The sequence below is a fragment of the Saccopteryx leptura genome, chromosome 5, assembly GCF_036850995.1.
Source record: "Saccopteryx leptura isolate mSacLep1 chromosome 5, mSacLep1_pri_phased_curated, whole genome shotgun sequence".
Taxonomy (NCBI): Eukaryota; Metazoa; Chordata; class Mammalia; order Chiroptera; family Emballonuridae; genus Saccopteryx; species Saccopteryx leptura.
This window is the reverse complement of record NC_089507.1, coordinates 202,294,386-202,318,189: the sequence shown is the minus strand read 5'-3', so window position 1 is coordinate 202,318,189 and position 23,804 is coordinate 202,294,386. Positions and strand designations below refer to the sequence as shown.

At 46.2% G+C, this 23,804-nt stretch overlaps 1 protein-coding gene, 2 long non-coding RNA genes and 3 other non-coding genes across 8 annotated transcripts in view; 4 read left to right on the top strand and 2 right to left on the bottom strand.

Moving 5' to 3' along the window:
• The window catches only part of ZNFX1 (zinc finger NFX1-type containing 1), a 39,188-nt gene extending 31,002 nt beyond the window's left edge, over positions 1-8,186 (bottom strand). Inside the window, exons 1-2 of the mRNA XM_066387539.1 lie at positions 7,811-8,186; positions 4,713-4,823 (exon numbers count right to left, since the gene is read on the bottom strand). Of these exons, the coding sequence (XP_066243636.1) occupies positions 4,713-4,773 (61 nt within the window). The 5' untranslated portion in view covers positions 4,774-4,823; positions 7,811-8,186. The remainder of the gene's footprint in view (positions 1-4,712; positions 4,824-7,810) is intronic.
• Positions 8,187-8,339: 153 nt separating this feature from the next.
• On the top strand, positions 8,340-12,227 carry LOC136407033 (uncharacterized). Of its 2 annotated transcripts, none has more exons than XR_010751760.1 (5): positions 8,340-8,474; positions 8,791-8,900; positions 10,898-10,959; positions 11,288-11,377; positions 12,104-12,227. It is a non-coding gene; the product is annotated as an uncharacterized lncRNA (long non-coding RNA). The 2 variants fall into 2 exon arrangements; XR_010751759.1 differs by having other exon boundaries at positions 10,898-10,963.
• On the top strand, positions 8,625-8,715 carry LOC136407424 (small nucleolar SNORD12/SNORD106). The gene has a single exon (XR_010751958.1). It is a non-coding gene; the product is annotated as a small nucleolar SNORD12/SNORD106 (small nucleolar RNA).
• Positions 10,733-10,823, top strand: LOC136407426 (small nucleolar SNORD12/SNORD106). The gene has a single exon (XR_010751960.1). It is a non-coding gene; the product is annotated as a small nucleolar SNORD12/SNORD106 (small nucleolar RNA).
• Positions 11,076-11,168, top strand: LOC136407425 (small nucleolar SNORD12/SNORD106). The gene has a single exon (XR_010751959.1). It is a non-coding gene; the product is annotated as a small nucleolar SNORD12/SNORD106 (small nucleolar RNA).
• A 960-nt stretch (positions 12,228-13,187) lies between the features above and the next one.
• Positions 13,188-23,804, bottom strand: part of LOC136406103 (uncharacterized) — a 28,806-nt gene continuing 18,189 nt past the window's right edge. For both annotated transcript variants that reach the window (XR_010751629.1, XR_010751630.1), the window contains one exon: positions 13,188-13,249. This is a non-coding gene — a long non-coding RNA (uncharacterized lncRNA). The remainder of the gene's footprint in view (positions 13,250-23,804) is intronic.

Below are 23,804 nucleotides of genomic sequence, written 5' to 3'. Positions count from 1 at the left end.
ATTCTAAGTTGACAGTCTAGCCACTATGCCACCAGAAGTCAAACTAGCTCATTGTTTCTAGTTTCTTGCCAGTACAAAACAATAGCTAGTGCATGAATTTCAGAGATAAACAGACCTGGTTCAAATATTAACCTTGGCACTTCCTCACTGTATTACCTCGACCAAGCTGTACAATTTCTCTAAGCCTCAGTATCTGGGTTGCTGTAAAGATTTAATGTTACAAGATTTGGCACTGGATGGGCAGCTCAGTTGGTTCGAGTGTTCTCCCACTCTACGACAAGGTTGCAGATTTGGTCCCTGGCGGGGGCATATAAAAGAATCAACCAATGAGGCCTGGAATGCTAAGGTCGCCAGTTCAAAACCCTTGGCTTGCCCAGTCAAGGCACATTAAAAAAGAAGCAACTACTACTAGTTGAAGCTTCCTGCTATTCCCTCCCTCTCTCTCTCTCACAATAAAAAATAAATAAATAAATCAACCAATGAGGGCACAAATAAGTGGAACTGATTTCTCTCTCTCCCTCCTTTCTTCTCTAAAACTAATTAAAAAAAATTTTTAATGTTAAAAAATGCTTAGTGGCCCTGGCCGGTTGGCTCAGCGGTAGAGCGTCGGCCTGGCGTGCGGGGGACCCGGGTTCGATTCCTGGCCAGGGCACATAGGAGACGCACCCATTTGCTTCTCCACCCCCCCTCCTTCCTCTCTGTCTCTCTCTCCCCCCCCCCCCCCCCCCCCCCCCGCAGCCAAGGCTCCACTGGAGCAAAGATGGCCCAGGCGCTGGGGATGGCTCCTTAGCCTCTGCCCCAGGCGCTAGAGTGGCTCTGGTCGCGGCAGAGCGTTGCCCCTGGTGGGCGTGCCGGGGTGGATCCCGGTCGGGCGCATGCGGGAGTCTGTCTGACTATCTCTCCCCGTTTCCAGCTTCAGAAGAAGAAAAAAAGAAAAAAAATGCTTAGTATAGTGCAGTCCTTGAAATATAAAAAAACTTGGGCGGTGGCGCAGTGGACAAAGCGTTGGACTGGGATGCGGAGGACCCAGGTTCAAGACCCCGAGGTCACCAGCTTTAGCACAGGCTCATTAGGTTAGAGCAAAAGCTCACCAGCTTGGACCCAAGGTCGCTGGTTTGGGCAAGGGGTTACTCGGTCTGCTGTAGCCCCACGGTCAAGGCACATGTGAGAGGGCAATCAATGAACAACTAAGGTGTCGCAATGTGCAACGAAGAACAAATGATTGATGCTTCTCATCTCTCCGTTCCTGTTTGTCCCTGTCTATCCCTCTCTCTGACTCTCCCTCTGTCTCTGTAAAAAAAAAAAAAAAAAAAAAAAAAAAAAAAGGCACTGCTAATGCTAAGTTTGAAAAAAAAAACCACTTTCATTTATGTTAGGTATTACTAATAACACTAGTAATAATTTTCAATTGGTCTAACCTATTGATTTTAGAGCTACTGGTTCTGCCATTTAACAATTATCTCAATAGGCAACAGAGGAATCAAGTGAAACAAAACTATAATGGGAAGTGCTTCTTAAACTTTGCCCAGCATCAGATAGCAAAGGGAAAGCTGGGGCTTCCTTTATGAAGATGTATAAGAGTTAACTCACTAGACTGTAAAGGAGACTGAAAAATGAAACTCAAGTTTTTCCTCCTTTCTGTAGCACAATTTAATTTACTTAGTATTTATAACTGCTCACAAAAATTAGGGTATATTTCATCACTTCATACTCATTTTGAAATATCCTCTAATTTTTATGAGCAGTATATTATTAACCCTCAGAAGAGAAGGTGGGGCCTGACCTGTGGTGGTGCAGTGGATAGAGCACTGACCTGGAATGCTGAGGTTGCCGGTTTGAAACCCTGGGCTTGCTCAGTCAGGGCACATGAGGAAAGCAACTACAAGTTGATGCTTCCTGCTCCTCCACCCTACCCTGCCTTTCTCTCTCTCTCTCTCTCTCTTTCCTCTCTCTAAAATCAATTTAAAAAAAGAAGAAAAAGTATGGGGGAAAGGAAGGTGACACACCCAGTACAACAAGAAAGCTAACATCACCCAGTAGATGAAGCTGAACTTGTCTTCCTTGATCCGCCTGCTACACATTTCGTAAGTGACCTTGACCAACATACTCATGTCCAGTTTTTTTTCACTTTTCTTTCCTCTAAAACTGATTCTGGAGCTGGGCCAACTTAGCAGAATGAGTAGGAGATTTTAAAAACAAACAAAAAATAAGACTGTATATAATGATTTGATGATAAAAATTGTGCCTGGCCTGTGGTGGTGCAGTAGATAAAAGTATCAACCTGGAATGCTAAGGTCACCATTTCAAAACCCTGGGCTTGCCTGGTCAAGATACATAACAAGAAGCAAGCAATAAACAACTAAAGTAAAGCAACTATGAGTTGATACTTCTCACTCCCCCATCTTCCTCTTTCTGTAAAATCAATAAATAAAATCTTAAAGTCTGACCTGTGTTGGTGCAATGGATAAAGCATTGACCTAGAATGCTGAAGTCGCCAGTTTAAAACACTGGGCTTGTCCATTCAAGGCACATATGAGAAGCAACTACCACAAGTTGATGCTTTCCCTTCCTCATTCATACCCTTTTCTCTCTCTATCCTCTCTCTAAAATCAATAAATAAAATTAAAAAAAAATTTGATGGCCTTGGCTAGGTAGGTAGCTCAGCTGGTTAGAGCATCATTCCAACGTGCAGGTTGGTGGTTTGACCCCGCGTCAGGGCACATACAAGAATCAACCAATGACAGCATGAGTAAGTGGAACAACAGTCAGTCAGTCTCTCTCTTCTCCTTTCTCTTTCTTTCAAAATAATCAATAAAAAACCCCAAAACTAAATGTTGTACAAATTTTAAATGCACACACCATATTCAAAATGACCATTCCACTTAATGACATCAGATGCTAAATCCATTTATATATTTTCATTGTTTTGCACCTTATAGAAAAAAATTCTAGATTTTTTAATGCAATGAATGCATAAATAAGTGAAACATAAAGGAATATTTGGTAAAATGTAAATACTGTATACAACTGAACTCTAAATAAGTTTTTTTAATTTTTCTTTTATTAATTTTTAGAGAGGAGAGAGAGAGAGAGAGAGAGAGAGAGAGAGAGAAAAGGGAGGGAGGAGCAGGAAGCATCAACTCCCATATATGCCTTGACCAGGCAAGCCCAGGGTTTTGAACCGGCGACCTCAGCGTTCCAGGTCGATGATTTATCCACTGCACCACCACAGGTCAGGCAAGTTTTTAATTATTACTTTCAAACACCCAAGATATCAGAAGAAAAGTCCTACTTTTAATATTTTGATTTGATTTGAAAACTAGACATTTTGGCCCTGGCCGGTTGGCTCAGTGGTAGAGCGTCGGCCTGGCATGCAGAAGTCCCCGGTTTGATTTCCGACCAGGGCACACAGGAGAAGCGCCCATCTGCTTCTCCACCCCTTCCCCTCTCCTTCCTCTCTGTCTCTCTCTTCCCCTCCCGCAGCTGAGGCTCCATTGGAGCAAAAATGGCCCGGGCACTGGGGATGGCTCTATGGCCTCTGCCTCAGGCGCTAGAGTGGCTCTGGTCGCAGCAGAGCGACGCCCCCTGGTGGGCGTGCCGGGTGGATCCCCGTCTGGCGCATGCGGGAGTCTGTCTGACTGCCTCCCCGTTTCCAACTTCAGAAAAATACAAAAAACAAACAAACAAACAAAAAAAACTAGACATTTTGGAAGAATGGAAAACTGGATTGTTTCTCATACTTCAACATTCACACAGCTTATAAAATAAAATTCTACAATTCTTCCTCATTTGTTACACAGCTAAACTCAAATGACACATTGTAAACTTAGAAAAAAACCAAAAATCCATTTGGTTGTTTTATTTTAGAAAGTTCTCAGCAAACAGAACAATCACTGCAGTAACGCTTTTAGAACCAACTCTGCTTTGGTGACTAAGACTCTAGACACATGCTATCAAATACATAGCCACTAGCATCTTAAATGTGGCTAGTCTGGATTAAGACATATAAAAAAAGTTAAATATCTCATTAAAAATTTTATATTGATAAAACCTTAAAATGATAATATATACTTGACTATATCAGAAGTAAATAAAACATTAAAATTATTAAAGTATTATAATAAAATACTATATTCAACTATATTAAAATAATATTTGGATACTCTGGTTTAAATAAGACAAGTACTAAAAAATAAGACAAGCACTAAAAATATAAATTTTAAAAATGAGTTTTACCAGGTTTTTTTGCCCCCTGGCCAGTTTGCTCAGTGGTAGAGTATCTGCCCAGTGTGTGCATGTCCCTGGTTTGATTCCAGTCAGGGCACACAGAAGTGACCACCTGCTTCTTCACGCCTCCCCCTCCCCTTCTCTCTTTCTCTCTATTTCTCTTCCCTCCCACAGCCATAGCTCAATTGGTTCAAGCACATCAGCACTGGCCAAGGGCACTGAGGATGGCTCCATGGAGCCTCTACCTCATGCGCTAAAAATAGATTGGTTGCAGCATGACCCCAGATGGGCAGAGCATCAGCCCCAGACCAGGGTTGCTGGGTGGATCCAGGTTGGGGCACATGTGGGAGTCTATCTCTTCTCCTCTCACTTGGAAAAAAAGAAAAAAGCCATTCTTTACTTGAGAAGTATAATCAATCTTAGGTGGGCCTGCTCATTCACAGGGAACTCAGTTTCCTTCCCATTAGTTAGAAAATATTATTCACCTCTGTGGTTGGTATGGGGATTCCTGGGCCTGGCATCTGGACAGGGTCTTCTGTCCTCCATGTCTGAGTCACTTGAATTCCTCCACGTTCACATTCAAGTTATCTAAAAATCTGTACAGATTGAAAGGAATTAGTGCCCTTGAAACACAGCATTTAGCAGTAAAAACCCAAAACAGCATTAAGCCAATCCTTCTGCTTCTACAAATTAATGATTTGTTAACTAAGTTAAACACAGATTTTAATTATGTATGCCGTGTTCAACTCTGTGAACACCCACTTATGATAGAAAAACATTGAATTCACAATTTAAGTGATTTCAAGGAGTCAAATTCACTCCTCTTTATCCTTGTACTTTCTTAAGGTAGAGGGAGTGTCATTAATTCCCATTCTAAACTACTGTTTGGTTTATGCCTTTAGCCAAATTATTCACTCAGTTGCTAGGTTTCATTTTCCTCTTCTACAAAGCAGATATATAAATATTGCTGCCAGGACAAAATCTAAAAACCAAGTATGTACCATCTCATTCAGCATTTGTATTATATAGTACTCTTTAGCTTACAGTATTCTACAATTTATAAATTAATGAGCTGTTATCCCTTATCCCACTCTTTGGAATGCAGCCAAATTGAGTAAGCCTTCCATTCCTAGTCAATCACAAGCAAGAAAACTATATGTTTCAGTAATTAGGGGGTTTAACATCTACAGATGCTGTTTCCTCAATCAGCTAGAAATCTGTCATTCTGTCCTGGCTAGACAGCTCAGTTGGGTAGTGTCATTCCCATACGCCAAGGTTGCGGGTTCCATCCCAGGTCAGGGCACATACAAGATTCAACCAATGAATGCATAAATAAGTGGAACAACAAATCGATGTTTCTCTTTCTCTCTCTCCCTTCCTCTCTAAATTCAATCAACCAATAAAGAAAGAAATCTGCAGTTCTTTCTCCTTTCTACCTTCACGGTGGTCCTGTAAGAGACCACTTAAGAGGAAGAGGAAACCCGTTTAAGGGAACTTCTCAGCCCAAGTCACACGCATCCTGTGGGCTGGGGCTAGGGGAAAAGTTGGTGGTCAGAGTCCTTAGCAAGGGGATTTTTGAGACTGTCCCTCTGAGCTTTTAAATATTCATGGTTGGAAACTGTGTATAGTTATGGCATTATATGAGGAGCAGCTTTTATCCTCATCAGAAAAATTCCTTCCTCCTGGCAATGTTTTTGGTGAATCTCCTCCATCATATCAAACCCGTATCTCATGGCACAGGTTCAGTATTTAGAGGTGTTTTTGTTTTTAATTTAAAAAATTGTCTGAAGGAAAAATTCCTTCTTCTTCTTGTTGGAAAAAAATAAAATAGATACTCAGACATTTTCGGGGATAAAAGGAATGTAAGAAAAGATAAAAAGAACGGCAAGGAAAGGGAGGAGCAGAAAGAAACAGGAAATGCTTAAAAAAGAAAAAAGATAAAGAAAAGGCAGACTGAGTGGGTTTCTTTGGGAATCAAGGCCTGAAGGAGGGCAGGAAGAAGAAAAACAGCGACTGTCGAGCTGGGCTAGGGATCAAATGATAGGGAAGGGTAATTATCGGGATGGAATGAAAGAAGCCGAAACAGGAAGCCACAGCTGGGGTCCAGGGGCCCGAGAGGGTGTGAGAGAGGAGGGAGGAGCCACCGGCCCCCGGGAGCCCAGCGGGTCCCGACGGGAACATCACGGGGTCAGGGAGAGCAGGGCTGTGGTGGCACCGAGAAGGTGCCATGGCAAAGGCTGCGGCGGGGAGTGGCAGCAGGGGAGGTGGGGAGGGCTGAAGGCGTACGGGGCCTCAGAGAGAAGCGGGGCTGAGCTCGGCTGGGCTGCGTGCTGGGGTGATGGGGCACCTGCAAACGGGGGTGGGGAGTACGGATGGGAGGCTGCCTCGTAGAAGATGGGGGCGGACGAGGTGAGGACAGCAAGATGGACGGGGTGGCAGTGGCCGAAAGTGAGCAGAGAGACGGGGGTGGGCGACAGGAGAACTAGATGATGAGGCCTGACAGAGACGTAGTGATGGAGGGCTCTGGGTGGGGAAAGGAGGCGCTGCGGGCAGAGATGAGGTGGGGGCCGACGTGGGGCTGAGGCGGGGGTGGATGTGACAGAGGAGCCCAGGGGGGATCGGGGGAGCCGGGGGGGGGGGGGGGGGGGACGGGAGAGCCGGGGGAGGGGGATCGGGGGAGCCGAGAGGGGCTGGGGGGGAGCGGGGAAGCAGGGGGGGACGGGAGAGCAGGGGGGGGGGGATCGGGGGAGCCGAGAGGGGCTGGGGGGGAGCGGGGAGGTAGGGGGGGACGGAAGAGCAGGGGGAGGGGGATCGGGGGAGCCGAGAGGGGCTGGGGGGGAGCGGGGAAGCAGGGGGGGACGGGAGAGCAGGGGGTGGGGGATCGGGGGAGCCGAGAGGGGCTGGGGGGGAGCGGGGAGGTAGGGGGGGACGGAAGAGCAGGGGGAGGGGGATCGGGGGAGCCGAGAGGGGCTGGGGGGGAGCGGGGAGGCAGGGGGGGACGGGAGAGCAGGGGGAGGGGGATCGGGGGAGTCGAGGGGGGCTGGGGGGAATGGGGGAGCCGGGGAGGGGCTGAGGGGGAACGGGAGAGCCGGGGAGGGACTGAGGGGGAACCGAGGGGGGCTGGGGGGACGGGGGAGCCGGGAGAGGGGGAACGGGGGAGCCGAGGAGGACAGGAGCTGGGGAGGAGACCGGGGAGCCGAAGGGGGCTGGGGGCGAACTGGGGGGGGGGGGGGCTGGGGGGAACGGGGGACCCGAAGGGGACAGGGGAGCTGGGGAGGGGACGGGGGAGCCGAAGGGGGCTGGGGGCGAACCGGGGGGGGGGCTGGAGGGGGAACGGGGGACCCGAGGGGGACAGGGGAGCTGGGGAGGGGACGGGGGAGCCGGGGGGGGGGGAGAGGGGAAGCTGAAGAGACAAGGATTCTGAGGTGGAGGATGGGGGCGCTGAGGGAGAAGGACGATAGACGTGACAAAGATGCTGAGGAGGGTGACGGAGGCGCCAGGGTCTGAAGAGGTGGCGGGGTGCCGAGGCGGACTTCGGGGGTCGCAGAGGGCAGGAGCAGGTGCGGGGCAGGGGATCACTCACCCGGCTCCAGAGCGCCCAGCTGCGGCCGCCGCCGCTGGAGTTCTGGCCCCGGCTGGTCCGCGGCTCCGCCCGGCGCCGCGCACTTTCGGTTTCCTTTCCTCGCAAACACTGGGCGGGGGCGAAGGGCCGGGCGGGCAGCCGCGGGGACCAGGAGGAATAGAAGGAGGGGCCCTGGCACTGCTACCCCGCCCTCGGGCCCGGCTGGGGCGGGCGGGCGAACGCCCGCGGGTGCGGCTGAGGGGAGGGGACTGCGGGGGGCGAGTTAACAGCGCCCCAGGCCGTTGCAAGCCTCAGCCAGCCTCGAAAGAGGGGGAACCCAGCGGGCTTCCCGGCGTGTGCGAAGCGCGACATGGCGGCGAGGCCCACGAGCCCTAGCGGCCTGTTTGCACGGGAAGGGGGCGGGGTTAGAGCGGCCTTGACAACAATTAGGTATCGTGGGAGACTACATTTCCCGTCTCGCGTCTGAGGAGCCGGAAGCGCCTCGAATTCAGTGCGCAAGCGCAAAAGTGTCGTTTCCCCCCCCCCCCCCCCGGTTATATAAGGGAGATCCCGGGCGTATTTCGTTCTTTTGCGTCCGCCGAACCTTTAGGTGTTTGTTTGGTTGCTCGTGCATCATCCTCTTATGTTTTCCCGACCCGGTGACTGGGGGTTGTTACTGTGTGTGGTGAGTTAAGATCTACCGTTTTCGTTTCTCTCTTTGCCATTGCTCCTGGCCATGGCTCCTCTTACTTTTTTGTTAGGCCTTAGGGCTGTGTGGGGAATCAATTAGAGCTGGGGGAACGCGTACCCTGTGTACGGACCTGAGGAGTCTTTGGCTGGTGAAAATGATGACTTGACTTTTTTCCCCATCAGATCGACCATGTTGATGTTTTTGAACACTTGCCAGTTTGTTCTGATACACCGGCCGTAAAAGGTTCCGCCATGTTCTTTTCCTGCTGTGGGAAGATGGCGATTGATGCGCTTTCCCTGTTGTTTTTCAGGTTGGCGTGATCAAAGGATACAGAATGGATCCTGAAGGAGAGGGTCGTTGCTGGACCTCAAAGGGAACTTCGTGTAGACATCCAGAACCTTTCGTCTCCTGACCTCTAGGGTAAGCATGTTTCCGGGTGCCCTGTAGGAAACACGTGCTCTGAGGAACCACTTTGCCACTTTTGCTAGACGAACTTGGAAATGATTTGATTTAACCACAGCTAAATTTTAGTAAGCACTATAAGGTATTCTCTCTGTCTCTCTTTTTTTTTTCTTTCTGAAGCTGGAAACGGAGAGACAGTCAGACAGACTCCCGCATGCGCCCGACCGGGATCCACCGGGCACGCCCACCAGGGGCGACGCTCTGCCGCGACCAGAGCCACTCTAGCGCCTGGGGCAGAGGCCAAGGAGCCATCCCCAGCGCCCGGGCCATCTTTGCTCCAATGGAGCCTTGGCAGCGGGAGGGGAAGAGACAGAGAGGAAGGAGAGGGGGAGGGGTGGAGAAGCAAATGGGCGCGTCTCCTATGTGCCCTGGCCGGGAATCGAACCCGGGTCCCCCGCACGCCAGGCCGACGCTCCACCGCTGAGCCAACCGGCCAGGGCCTCGGTATTCTCTTTTTTTAAATATTTTATTTGTTGATTTTACAGAGGAGTGTGGTATGAGAAGTATCAAGTCATAGTTGTTTCTCTTTAGTTAATTGATTGCTGGTCGTGTGTATGTGCCTTAGCTGAGCAAGTCCAAGCCAGAGACCTCAGCATTCCAGGTCGACACTTGATCCACTGCACCACCATAGGCCAGACATTAGGTTTTTTTGTTTTGTCTTTTTAGCGAGAGAAAGAGAGATGAGAAGCTTCAATTCTTCCTTGGGGCACCTTAGTTCATTGATTGCTTTCACATGTACCATGACCAGGGCCTCCAGCCCAGCCAGTGACCTCAGAGTTTCAAACCTGAGGCCTCAGTGTCCCAGGTCGGCGCTCTATCCACTGTGCAGGCAGCTCTTGTCATTTTTAAATCTAAGGGAAAAGAGGTTATTGTTCCTGACTAAATATTTCATGCATTAGAGTCAAAGGAAGAGGCAGGAAAAAGCATAGCAGGGAAATCTCTATGATTGGATAAAAGGCAAAGTAGAGAAAGATGAATGTGTACAGCCTATAGGGATGGTATGTGGGGCCCAGAGAACAGTGAAGGGTTCTGTGGTCTGTCAGCCACATAAAAAAACAATGACAATTCAAAGACTTGTTATAGAGGTATAAGAATAAGTATTCATGTTTTAATGCCCTTTGAAGCACATTTCAGATTCCATTCTTCCACGTGTTTCTTAATAAAAAGAACCCGTATTTAGAGGGACACACAGTAATGAAAGGATCAACTCATAAGTGCCTTGACCAGATCCCAAGCCAGCAACCTTGGGAATCATGCAGATGATCCCTGCGCTGAAGCTGGCGGCCTCAGGGTTTTGAACCGGAGACCTCAGCTTCTTTGGTCAGTGCTCTGATTTAAATTTCCAAGTGGATGGATGTGATGACAATCTTTAAAGAAAAGCCAAATGTTTCATTCTGTTAACGAACCACTCCAAACTAATTCCCACATGCTTAACTCTTAAATTGAGTCCGTGCCTAACTTAAATTCTTTTGCCCCTCCAAGAGTAGCACTTCTTGGAGGACATGTTTTTCTTAAATCTTACTGTTCCAGAGTGTCCCAGGTTTTTGTGATAACACATTCTATTAAAATGTAACATCATCCTGACACTTGGTCAAAGCCCTGTGCACATAATGCCTCATTTCCTGCATCAGATATCAGCTAAGAAGGCAGGAGTGTGTCTTGCTGCTATTTTCTTATTGCTAACAAATGGGACACAAGTGCTCAGATAGTGGATGAATTTGTAAGTGTAGAATTGGACCAACCAAATCTTCCTGGTTCGGGGCTCTTTCTGTAGAGGCCAAGAGCTTTCTACTGGCATATATGATGACTGAACTTTTTTCCCCAACAGATCGACCATGTTGATCTAACTTCTCTAAGCCAGTTTTTGTCTGATATGCCAGCTTGAGCAGCTCCTTAATCCTTCAATTCCTTGAGCACCTAGCTGATTAGAGCTTATGTTTCATGTTTTTCCTCAGGTTTACTGTTGGCAGAAAGTCTTTGAATGGACCAGGATGAATCTAGGAGTGGGAAAGGATTGGTAAGTGATGTGCACACATCTCTTAAGTGCTCATGTGGCTGAATAGACAGAATCTGGAAAATGGAAGAGGTAGTAACTGCTCTTTTTTTTTTTTTAAGTATATTTTATTTAATATAGCCATTGCAGCTGATGACATAACTTTTTTCCCCATCAGATCGACCCTGTTGATCTAACTAAACTATTAGCCAGTTTTTGTCTGATGCATTGGCCCCAGAGAACTTGTATCCCTTTTTTTCCATTTACTGCTAGCAGACTACTTTCTGTGTGGGTTTTTCCCCCCTGAGCATTCAGGTCATTTATCTTACCTTCATCTGTAAACCTCATGCAGGTCAGGAGCCCTGTGTGCCACTGGACAGAAAATCGGTTGATTGCAGTCTGATCTTTCTCTTGGCTTGGTTTTCAGTTTGTCCTATAACAGGTAAGGTTTCTACAAATGGTATTATCAAGTATCAACCCCCATTATAAAATGATTATTAAATGGACCCTGAGTAGAGGGCTTATGAGTTTGCCCACTTTATAGTCACCTGGAGACCCAGTTCCAAGTTGGGTATATATTAATCCTCAACCTAAAACTATTGATCTATTGTTGCTGCTGGGTCTCACAAGAAAAAAATGCCTATGCCTCCAGTCCACTTTTTTATTTTTATCATTTATTTGTTTGTTTGATATTTTTCCGAAGTTAGAAGCAGGGAGGCAGTCAGACTCCCACATGCATCCAACCGTGATCCACCAGGGGACTATGCTCTGCTGCAACTAGATCCATTCTAGCACCTGAGGCAGAGGCCATGGAGCCATCCTCGGTGCTGGGTCCAAGTTTGCTCCAATAGACCCTTGGCTGTGGGAGGGGAAGAGAGATAGAGAGGAAGGCGAGGGGGAAGGGTGGAGAATCAGATGGGTGCTTCTCCTGATGCCCTGACCAGGAATTGAACCCAGGACTTCCACATACCAGCTGACAATCTACCACTGAGCCAATCGGCCAGGGCCTCCAATCTGCTTTTTTCAAAATAGAACAACCCCTTTCTCTTTCGTCTCAGTGATCATTTATTATTCTAAATTTAATATGTTTGCTATGTCTGTATAAAGGCAGGGTTTTTTTAGTTTTTATAGAATGAAGTACTGATTGCAATCTACCTTTTTTTCTTAGGAGTTTTTCACTGATGGTGTTGGAATAGAGGTCCCTTGGAAAAGACTGACCTTGTATTTTCCTGAGAAAACAATTTTGTAGGCTTCCTGTCTAAAGAAGGAAAATAAAAATCTTTAAATCAAAATGCTCTTGGATTTGGTCATTGGGGGTTTTTTTTTTTTTTTTTAAGATGTTACTGATTTTAGAGGAGAGGGAGGGGCAAGGAATGAGAAATATCAACTCATGGTTTCTTCACTTTAGTTGTTAGTTGTTAGTTGGTTTGTCATATGTGCCTTCACCAGGCAAGCCCAGGGTTTTAAACTGGTGACCTCAACATTCCAGGTCAAGGCTTCATCCACTACACCACAAAACAGGCCATTGGCGACCTGCAGTGCAACCTTTGCATCTTGGTACAAGGCTCCCAACCAGGGCTGGTCATTGGGGTTAATAAACACTGAACAGGGGTAACAACCTGCTTAGACATGTCTTCCTAAACTTACATCCCACTGAACACTTGGTGTTTGCTACTTTGTCCTGTTATCTGAGTGTTTCTGGACAAATTGCTTCACCTCTATAAGCCTGTTTTCCTATGTGGGATGGGGTTCATAACAATGCCTACTTGGGAATTTTGAGTCAGTGGATTCCTGTCTGAAGTGCTTAGCCTAGGGCCTAGCACAAGAGATTCTCAGTTCACAAGTTGTGACTTCTACAGCTCTTGGCTTCAAAACTCCATCTGTAAGACTGGGGTATATAACATCTTACTCTTGAGATTCTGGTAGGATAAAAAGAATGTTTTAGTGCAGCACTTGCCATGGGGTAACTTCAGTGACAGCTATAAGTTAAGCAATTTCCAACCTTGCTCATTTTGTGACACTACTAAATTTTACAGCACACAAAAACTTTTTGGCCTGACAAGATAAGTAACGGATTCATTTGTATCTGGTGGCAATTATGTTGGCTGTTACATGTTTTTTTACAATCTAAGGGAAAAAGGTCAGTGCCTCTGACAAAATATGTATTGCATATTTTTTAATTGCTTCACATCGGTTAAAAATTGCTGGCATAAAGGTACATGAAACAACTTGATGGCTCCCCAAAGACATTATCTGAGTGAGGGAAGCTGATCTCAAATGGTTATATACCTTATGATTCCATTTACTTGACATTCTGGAAAAGAAAAAAATAGTGATAAGGAACATGATCAGTGATTGCCAGAAGTTTGGATGGGTAGGAGGTGTGAATATAAAGGATATCACAAGGAATTTTGGGGGTGTTCCTTATAGTGGCTGCACAAATTTATACATGTTGAAATTCACAGAACTGAACAAGAAGTTGATCACTGTGAAAATAAAAAACATGGGCTCAAATCAGATTTGGGTTTGAATCTCTGGCTCTTGCTTGTCAGCCATGTGATCACATCTCTGAACCTCAATTTCTTCAGAAAGAGGAATATGATATCCACCATATGGAAATATTTTGAGGAGTTAAGGAACACTTAAAGCTCTTGGAACATAGAGGTTCTCAAATGCTTGCTATTTTTTGGTTTATTTTAATCTTCCCCCCTCCACCTTTTTTTTTTTTTTTGGCACCTACATTTTGCCTGCCTCATTTACAATGTGGGCCACAAGATTGCCAGGGAAGGTGGAGCTGGGATCCCTTCCAGGACTTGCAGCTCCAGCCTGTGTCTGCAGGGGCGCTGTGGGCACACACTTCCCTAGCCTGTGTAAGGACGCTTCCACCTGTAGACTAGGAAGGGGAAAAGTGATGGCTTGGCGGGGATGTTGCAGATGGGTGAGCTTTTTAAATCCAGCCAGCACTTCTGGGATCTGCAGCGGTGGAGCCTGACAGGACAAGTTCTGCAGGCCAGAAGCAAATTTGCCCTCATCCCTTCAATCGAAAACCAGTAATCAATTTTCACTTTCCTGCATTCCCTTCTGTGGGGCTTCCCATTTATGTATGTATGCATGCATGTATGTATGTATGTATTATGTTTATATTCATTTATTGGGGCCTTCCTTACCATTTTTAAAAGGAAGCCAGAAATCCTTAAAATACTGGCAACTGATTTCCAAGTTTATAAACTGAAGACAGCAGAATATATGTGTGGGCCCTGGCCGGTTGGCTCAGCGGTAGAGCGTCGGCCTGGCGTGTGGGAGACCGGGGTTCGATTCCCGGCCAGGGCACATAGGAGAAGCACCCATTTGCTTCTCTACCCCACCCCCCTTCCTCAGCCGAGGCTCCATTGGAGCAAAGATGGCCCGGGCGCTGGGGATGGCTCCTTGGCCTCTGCCCCAGGCACTGAGTGGCTCTGGTCGCGGCAGAGCAACGCCCCAGAGGGGCAGAGCATCGCCCCTAGTGGGCGTGCCGGGTGGATCCCGGTTGGGCGCATGCGGGAGTCTGTCTGACTGTCTCTCCCCGCTTCCAGCTTCAGAAAAATACAAAAAAAAAAAAAAAAAAAAAAAAAAAGAAAGAATATATGTGTGGGCCTCATGGCCCAGAGTTCAGTTTAGGACCTCTACCATTTGAGCTGTGTTCCTTTCAGCGCTGCCCTCGCTACTCCTGGTTCAGATAAGTTTGTATTTCAGATAGTAACTTTCAGTATAAGTATGTCCCATGCAATATTTGAAACATAGTTAAAATTTTTTGCTGTTTTTCTGAAACTCAAATTGAACTAGTTTGTATTTTTATTTGCTAAACCTGGCAACCTCATTCCTGCAAGCACCCAGCTTGGGACATTGGCATCTGTTAAAACAAAGAAAGCCTCAGAGGACCTGTATCTTTTGAGTAACTTTCATGTTCTCTGTTTACTTGGATTTGTCCTCCAAGTTTGTCTGGGAAGTAATTGGGATTTATGGGATTTACCAATAGTTTCCAAACTGGTTTCAAAGCCTGGGTAGGTAGAATTGGCAGGTCCCCTGATCAAGTCTTCCCAAGGTCCCAATGTCAATTAATTGCAGGTCTGTTTCAACTGTCTTTTATCTGTTAGTTGTGGCAGAAACAGACCCTCTTGGGCTTATTTATGTCTGTGGCCTTTTTTAAAAGAGAAAAGGAGAAATCTGAATCGTCTCACTTGGCAGGGTCATTTAAACAAATGATCCTTTTGCTAAAACAAACCAGCACTACAGGGCCACAGTTTACAGGTGGGAATGTGTGGGATGGGTGTGGCCCTAGTGGGTGACAGCCTTTTTTGATCCAATGTTAATTTAAATGGTGGCGTATGCAGTCCGTGTCTTTGGTGTCACTTGGCTCTGCACGGATTGACCTGATGCTTTATAAGTAAAGGAGCTGCTGTATCTACTGAGTGTGGTGGTGTTTATCAAAGTACATGCTAGGCTGCCTCAAACATTTCACAGTTCCACTGTTTGATGAAGTCCAAACATAACCTTGCTAAGCCCCATTTCTTCCTGCTTGAGTCATCATTATTACAACAATAACAACAGCAACTGCCTTAAATTGAAAATTTGTGCCTGACCAGGTGGTGGCACAGTGGATAGAGCATCGGCCTGGGATGCAGAGAACTCAGGTTCAAAACCCAGAGGTCACCAGCTTGAGCGTGGGGTCACAGACATGACCCCATGGTCACTGGCTTGAGCCCAAGATCATTGGCTTGGCTGGAGGCCCCCGGTCAAGGCACATATGAGAAAACCATCAATGAACAACTAAAAAGGTCAAGGCACATATGAGAAAACCATCAATGAACAACTAAGGTGATGCAACGAAGAATTGATGCTTCTCATCTCTCTCCCTTCCTGTCTGTCTGCCCCTATCTGACTCTGTCTCTCTTGCTTAGAAAAAAAAAAAAAAAATTCATACCAGATTCCATACTACATACTTTACATGTTAAAATTTATTACCCACCTCAACCCTACAAGGGAGGTGATATTATTATTCCTACTTTACAAATGAAACTAAGGCTCAGAGAGGGGAAGTGACTTACCTAAGCCATATAATCAGTAAATGCCCCTGCTAGCGTCTTTTCTTGCCCATCCAGATCCTCTGCGAACCCTAGTCCACCTTGCTCAGTACTTCTGGAGCATGGACCACACCTACACCTCTCAGCCCTGGGGTGGGAGCTTCAGCAGGAGATGGAAGCGGGGCGGGGATGAAGACTGAGGCTGAGCTATGCCTATAGTAACACTATGTTTAGTTTTGTAAGAAACTACCAAACTTTGAAGTGGTTGCACCATTTTGCATTCCCATCAGCAATGTATAAGAGCTCCTATCGCTCTACCTCTTCGCCAGCATTTGGTGTGTCAGTGTTCCAGATTTTGGCCATTTTAATTGATGAGTAGTGGTATCTTATTGTTGTTTTAATTTCCCTGGCGACATAATGTGGAGCATTTCTTCATAAACTTATTTGCCATCTGTATATATTCTGTACTTTCTTTCTTCAATGTTGTATAACTTACATAATTTAAAAAACCATGATAGAATAAAAGGTGATTCTTAAAGCAACAAAAGTAAAGATAGCCCTGGCTGCTTGGCTCAGCGGTAGAGCGTCGGCCTAGCGTGCGGAGGACCTGGGTTCGATTCCCGGCCAGGGCACACAGGAGAAGCGCCCATTTGCTTCTCCACTCCTCCCTCTCTCCTTCCTCTCTGTCTCTCTCTTCCCCTCCATTGGAGCAAAGATAGCCCGGGCGCTGGGGATGGCTCTGTGGCCTCTGCCTCAGGCGCTAGAGTGGCTCTGGTCGCAACATGGCGACGCCCAGGATGGGCAGAGCATCGCCCCCTGGTGGGCAGAGCGTCGCCCCATGGTGGGCGTGCCGGGTGGATCCCGGTCGGGCGCATGTGGGAGTCTGTCTGACTGTCTCTCCCTGTTTCCAGCTTCAGGGGGAAAAAAAAAATATACAAAAAACAAAAGTAAAGATAAATAAATTGGACATCAAAATTAAAAACTTCTGCCTGACCTGTGGTGCTGAGGTCTCCGGTTTGAAACCCTGGGCTTGCCTGGTCAAAGTACATATGACAAGCAATTAATGAACAACTAAAAGTGAAGCAATTATGAGTTGATACTTCTTGTTTCCCACCCCTCTCTCCTCTCTCAGTAAAATAAAATCTTTTTATAAAAATTTAAGGTCTGACTTGTGGTGGCACAGTGGATGAAGCTTCGATCTGGAATGCTGAGGTCCCCAGTTCAAAACTTTGGGCTCGCCGGGTCAAGGCACATACAATAAGCAATCAATGAACAAGTGGAGTGAAGCAGATATGAGTTGATACTTCTCACTACCTACCCTCCACCCCGTAAAATCAATAAATAAAATCTTTAAAAAAAAAAAAAAGTAAAACTGTGCATCAAAGGACATAATCAGCCTGACCAGGCGGTGGCGCAGTGGATAGAGCGTCGGACTGGGATGCGGAGGACTCAGGTTCGAGACCCCGAGGTCGCCAGCTTGAGCGTGGCTCATCTGGTTTGGGCAAAAGCCCACCAGCTTGAACCCAATGTCGCTGGCTCCAGCAAGGGGTTACTCGGTCTGCTGAAGGCCCGCTGTCAAGGCACATATGAGAAAGCAATCAATGAACAACTAAGGTGTTGCAACGCGCAATGAAAAACTGATTGATGCTTCTCATCTCTCTCCGTTCCTGTCTGTCCCTGTCTATCCGTCTCTCTGACTCACTCTCTGTCTCTGTAAAAAATAAATAAATAAATAAAAACCAAAAAAAAAGGACATAATCAACAATGTGAAGAACCAATTAATAGAATGGGAGAAAATACTTGCAAATCATATATCTGATAAGGGATTAATATCCAGAATATAGAAAGAACTCCTACAACTAAAAATCAACAAAATAACCTGATTTAAAAATGGGCCAGGGTTTGAACAGACATTTCTCCAAAAAAGATAAACACCAACAACCACATGAAGAGATGTTTAACAACTCTAATCATTAAGGAAAGGGAAATCAAAACCACGATGAGGTATCACCTCATACCCATTAGGATGGTTACTATCAAAAAAAGCAGAAAATAACAAGTGTTGGTGTGGATGTGGTGAAATTGAAACCCTTGTACACTGTTGATAGGAATGGAAAATGGTTTAGCCACTATGAAAAATGGTTTGACGGTTCCTCAAAAAATTAAAAATAGAACTGCCATGTGATTCAGCAGTTTCACTTCCAGGTATTTACCCCAAAGAATTGAAAGCAGGATCTCAAAGAGACAGCAATACATCCATGTTCATAATGGTATTATTGACAAAAGTGAAAAGGTGGAAGCAATCTAAATGTCCGTCAACAGATGAATGGATTAAATAAAATGTGGTATATATGATATGTATAACAATATTATTCACCCTTAAAAAGGGAGGACAGTCTGACAACATGGATAGCCCTGAAGATGTTATCCTTAAAACAAGCCACTCAGAAAGAGGATGAGGTTAGGGAGAACAGGAGCATACACATGGGCAACCGTGCAACGCAGAAGAAGTTCAGACAGCTCTTCCCACCCCCCTGGCATGCTAGGAGGTCCGTGTTTTTCTGAGTCCTGGGCCTAGCCACGTCAAGACTGAGGACCCGGCCCTGGATGGTTGGCTCAGCGGTGGAGCGTCGGCCTGGCGTGCGGGGGACCCGGGTTCGATTCCCGGCCAGGGCACATAGGAGAAGCGCCCATTTGCTTCTCCACCCCCCCTCCTTCCTCTCTGTCTCTCTCTTCCCTTCCCGCAGCCAAGGCTCCATTGGAGCAAAGATGGCCCGGGCGCTGGGGATGGCTCCTTGGCCTCTGCCCCAGGCGCTAGAGTGGCTCTGGTCGCGGCAGAGCGACGCCCCAGAGGGGCAGAGCATCGCCCCCTGGTGGGCAGAGCGCCGCCCCTGGTGAGCGTGCCGGGTGGATCCCGGTCGGGCGCATGCGGGAGTCTGTCTGACTGTCTCTCCCCGTTTCCAGCTTCAGAAAAATACAAAAAAAAAAAAAGACTGAGGACCCCAATCTGGGTTCAGCTTGCTTGTCCTAAAGTCACCCAGGAAACTGCCCCTCTGGAGAAGCCAAGTGTGGCTTCCAGAGGTGCCCTGTCCCTCGGCCCTGCAGACGCCCTGGAGACTGATAATGGGGCTGCCAGCTGGTCTAATTACCCAGAAGGGAAGTTGGCAAGAGGAGCCTAGTCTTGGGCAGAGATTAATGACTCTGTTATCTTCCTGGGCAATCACCCCATGTGGGCCCCAGTCCGGAATGTAGATATAAGGTGTAAATAAAGTCCCTGTTCTGAAGGAGCAGTTTTCATTGTCTCCGGATGGGAATTTGCCCCCAGAAACCTTTGGCTCAAATTCAGGAGGTATCTTTGGCAGAACAACCTGGTCTGTTTGGGGGTATGTGACAGACCTTCTGAAGGCTGGGCAGAGGCTAGGGGGCAAAATGTATTGTTCTTTCTCTTAAAGTCATAAGTAATATAATCTTGTAAACAATTTAAACTAGAAAGCTGCGTGTCAGGTAACAGGTGATAGTTCTTGCCCTGCTTTCTATTTCCTAAAGGTAACTGTTGTTAACAGATTGGTGTCTTTTCTTTTGTTGTTCTTTTGATTCATTTTTTCCAACTTTTTGGGAGTATAATTGAAGTACACCATATGGAATATATTTTAAAGTGTATAATTAGATTAGTTTTGACATATGTATACACTCACGAAATCTTCACCACAATTAAAACAGTGAGCATAACCATCACCCCAAATCCATCATTCATCCCTGAGCCCTTTTGCAATTCCCCCTCCCTCCCTCCTCTCCACCACTGGCTTAGTTCTGTCACTAGAAATTAGTTTCCATCTTCTATAATGCATATAAATGGACTTATACAGATGCACTCACATTTTGGATGGTGGGCACTGGCTTCTTTGATTCAGCATAATTACTTTGAGATCCATTCATGTCTCAGGTATCAATAATTTGTTCCGTTTTTATTGCTGAGTAGTATTCCTTTGTATGGACATACCACAATTTGTTTATCCATTCATTTATTGATGGGTTTTTTAGGTTGTTTCCAGTTTCTGGTGATTGCAAATAAAAACTGTTCTGGCCTGACCAGGCAGTGGCGCAGTGGATAGAGCGTCGGACTGGAATGCGGAGAACCCAGGTTCGAGATCCCAAGGTTGCCAGCTTGAGCGCGGGCTCATCTGGTTTGAGCAAAGCTCACCAGCTTGGACCCAAGGTCGCTGGCTTGAGCAAGGGGTTACTCAGTCTGCTGAAGGCCCACGGTTAAGGCACATATGAAAAAGCAATCAATGAACAATTAAGGTGTTGCAACAAAAAACTGATGATTGATGCTTCTCATCTCTCTCCATTCCTGTCTGTCTGTCCCTATCTATCCCTCTCTCTGACTCTCTGTCTCTAAACAAAACAAAACAAAAACTGTTCTGAATATTTGTGTGTCTAGGTCTCTGTGGGACAAATGTTTTAGTTTCTCTTGGGTAAATGCCTAAGTGTGGAATGGCTGGGTCACATCATATGGTAGGTACATATTTAACTTTTCAAGAAACTACCAAACCATTTTCTAAAATGGTTTACTACATTTTGCATTCTCTACTCCAACCCTCAACAACAAATGAGCATTCCTGTTGCTCCACATTCTTGCTAACACTTGTTGTGATCAGTCTTTCTAATTTTAGGCATTCAAATGAATGTGTAGTGGTATCTCATTGTGATTTTAACTTGTATTTTTTTAGTGACTAATGATATTAAGTATCCTTTTATGTGCAATTATTAGCTATTCACATATATTCTTTTGTAACTGTGCTTGGGAGCAGGGGGTGGAAATGGCTTTAAAGCTGCTAACAGCTGTGGTCTCTGAGACACCCAAACAGAGATGTTGAGCAGACAGTTGGAGACTGGAGTCTAGATTACAGAGGAAAGGTCCAGGCTTGAGATATAAATTTGGGAGTTAGCAGCCTATAGGTATTTAGACTCACTGAGATCACTCAAGGGGGGAAGTGGCGCACATCTGAGTTTTGTGGCACTTGATTAATTTGAAGCCAGAAGATGAGAAAGACTCAAGAAAACTAAGGAGTGGCTAGAAGAAGATAGAAGAAAGAGAAAAAAAAAAAGCATTGAAAGGCATGGAGCATTGTCATGGCTGGTCTCCAATGATGGCCTGTCAAGAACCATGGCCTTGAGTAGCCCCTCCCACCTTCATTCTGGGCTGGCCCTGTGTAACCAACAGAATGAATCAGCAGGAGTGACATGTCTGACTTCTGAGCTAGGTCCGAAGAAGCCCTACAGCTTTCACCCTGGCTTTTGGAACACTACTCTGGGATAAGCTGGCTGCCACTGAAGCAGTTTGATTACTCTGAGACTGCCATGATGTAAGGCCCAAGCCAGCCGTGTGGAAAGACTATACGGAGAGAAAAGAATGGCCAGCTAGTGTCTGTGGTTCCAACCATCTCAGTTGGAGCAGCAGGCAGACAGGTGAGTGAAGAAGCCACTTTGGACGTCCAATCCTATGAAGCCTTGAGATGACTTTAGTCTCAGCTGTTTTCTGCCTGCAACTGCATGAGAGACCTCCAAGTAAGAACCACTAGCTGAGCCCAGTCAACCCACAGGACTGTGAGGGATAATAATAAATTGTTGTTTAATTGGGGTGATTTATTATGCAGCAGTTGATAACAGAGACAGGTGTGAACACTGAAGGGACAATGACCAGCACCTCCTCTCCCCACCCAGAACATAGTACTGTGCAGCCCAGACCCATGGAAAGAAGGTGCCCAACCCCAGCTAGACAGCTCTCTGCATATTGATGGGCCTCCCTCTCCCTGTTATGAGAATAAGCTTCTCTTTGTGCTCACAGTTGTGGCATCTGCCAAGAGCGCCACAGCCCCCTGGCCCCTTATAAAAGGACAGCAAGGGAGATTTTTCTGGGAACTGGGTCACCAGTTACTTGGAGGCTTCAAATCTGGAATAACAGAGAAACCAGATAAAGGAGACTGGAAACTACAGGAGGCTGCTTGGCCTTGTCATGGGGACTCCTAAGGGACATGTCATGGTCGGGAGTAGCTGCCTGCCCCCACTTGACCTTTACAACAATAGAGCCCTCTTCTCTCTTTCTGTCTTTCTTTCATCCCTTTCTTCTTTATTGGTAGTTAAAACATTGGTAAGTCAAATATATATATATATGACCCCTCTCTATTTCTACCCTTCCTTTTCCCTTTACTTATGAAAAATATTACTGGCTTTGTATTTATAGTAGTGATGGCTTCTCTCTTTCTTTCCTTCTTTCCCTCTTTCTTCCTTTATTTCTCTCTCTTTCTCTCTTTGTTTCTTTCTTTCTAAATAGACTTCATTTTTTAATTTTTTTTATTTTTTATTTATTTATTTATTTTTTCTGAAGCTGGAAACGGGGAGAGACAGTCAGACAGACTCCCGCATGCGCCCGACCGGGATCCACCCGGCACGCCCACCAGGGGGCGATACTCTGCTCCTCCAGGGCGTGCGACCAGAGCCACTCTAGCACCTGGGGCAGAGGCCAAGGAGCCATCCCCAGCGCCCGGGCCATCTTTGCTCCAATGGAGCCTTGGCTGCGGGAGGGGAAGAGAGAGACAGAGAGGAAGGAGGGAGTGGGGGTGGAGAAGCAAATGGGTGCTTCTCCTATGTGCCCTGGCTGGGAATCGAACCCGGGTCCCCTGCACGCCAGGCCGACGCTCTACCGCTGAGCCAACCGGCCAGGGCCGACTTCATATTTTTTTTTTTTTTTTAAAGTCTTTCTTTTTATTTATTTATTTATTCATCTTATAGATGAGAGAGAGAGAGAGAGAGAGAGAGAGAGAGAGAGAAGAGGGGGAGGAGCAGGAAGCATCAACTCTCATATGTGCCCTGACCAGGCAAGCCCAGGGTTTTGAACCAGCGACCTCAGCATTCCAGGTCGATGCTTGATCCACTGCACCACCACAGGTCAGGCGGCCGACTTCATTTTTTAGATCTGTTTTAAAGTCACAGTAAAATTGAGGAGAAAGTACCAAGAGTTCCTATATACCCCCTGCCTCCCTACCAGAGTAGAACATTTGTTACAATCGATGAACCCACATGGACACATCCTCATTCAAAGTCCGTAGTTTTCATTACGGCTCACTCTACTGTTGTACATTCGATGGGTTTGGACAATGTGTAATGACAAATATGCATCATTATAATATCACAGAGGGTATTTTCACTGCCCTAAAAATCTTCTGTGCTCTACCTATTCACCCCTACTTCCCCTTAACCTATGGAAAGCACTGACCTTTTTACTATCTCCATGGTTTTGCCTTTTCCAGAATGTCTTATAGTTGGAATTGTAGAGTGTGTAGCCTTTTCAGATTGGATCCTTTCATCTCATGATACCCATTTAAGATTTTTCCATGTGTTTTCATGACTTGATAGTTCATTTTTCTTTAATGCTGAACGATATTCCATTGTCATTATATTCCAGGGTCTGGATGTGCCACAGTCTATCCATTCACTTATTGTGGGTGCATCTTGGTTGCTTTCAAGTTTGGACAATTATGAATAAAGCTGCTATAAACATTATGTGTAGGTTTTTGTATGGACATAAGTTTTCAACTCATTTGGGTAAAACACCAAGAAGCATGCTTGCTGAATTTTATTATAAGAGGGTATTTATTTATTTATTTATTTATTATTTTTTTACAGGGACAGAGAGAGAGAGAGTCAGAGAGAGGGATAGATAGGGACAGACAGGAACGGAGAGAAATGAGAAGCATCAATCATCTCATATGTGCCTTGACCACGGACGGGCCTTCAGCAGACCGAGTG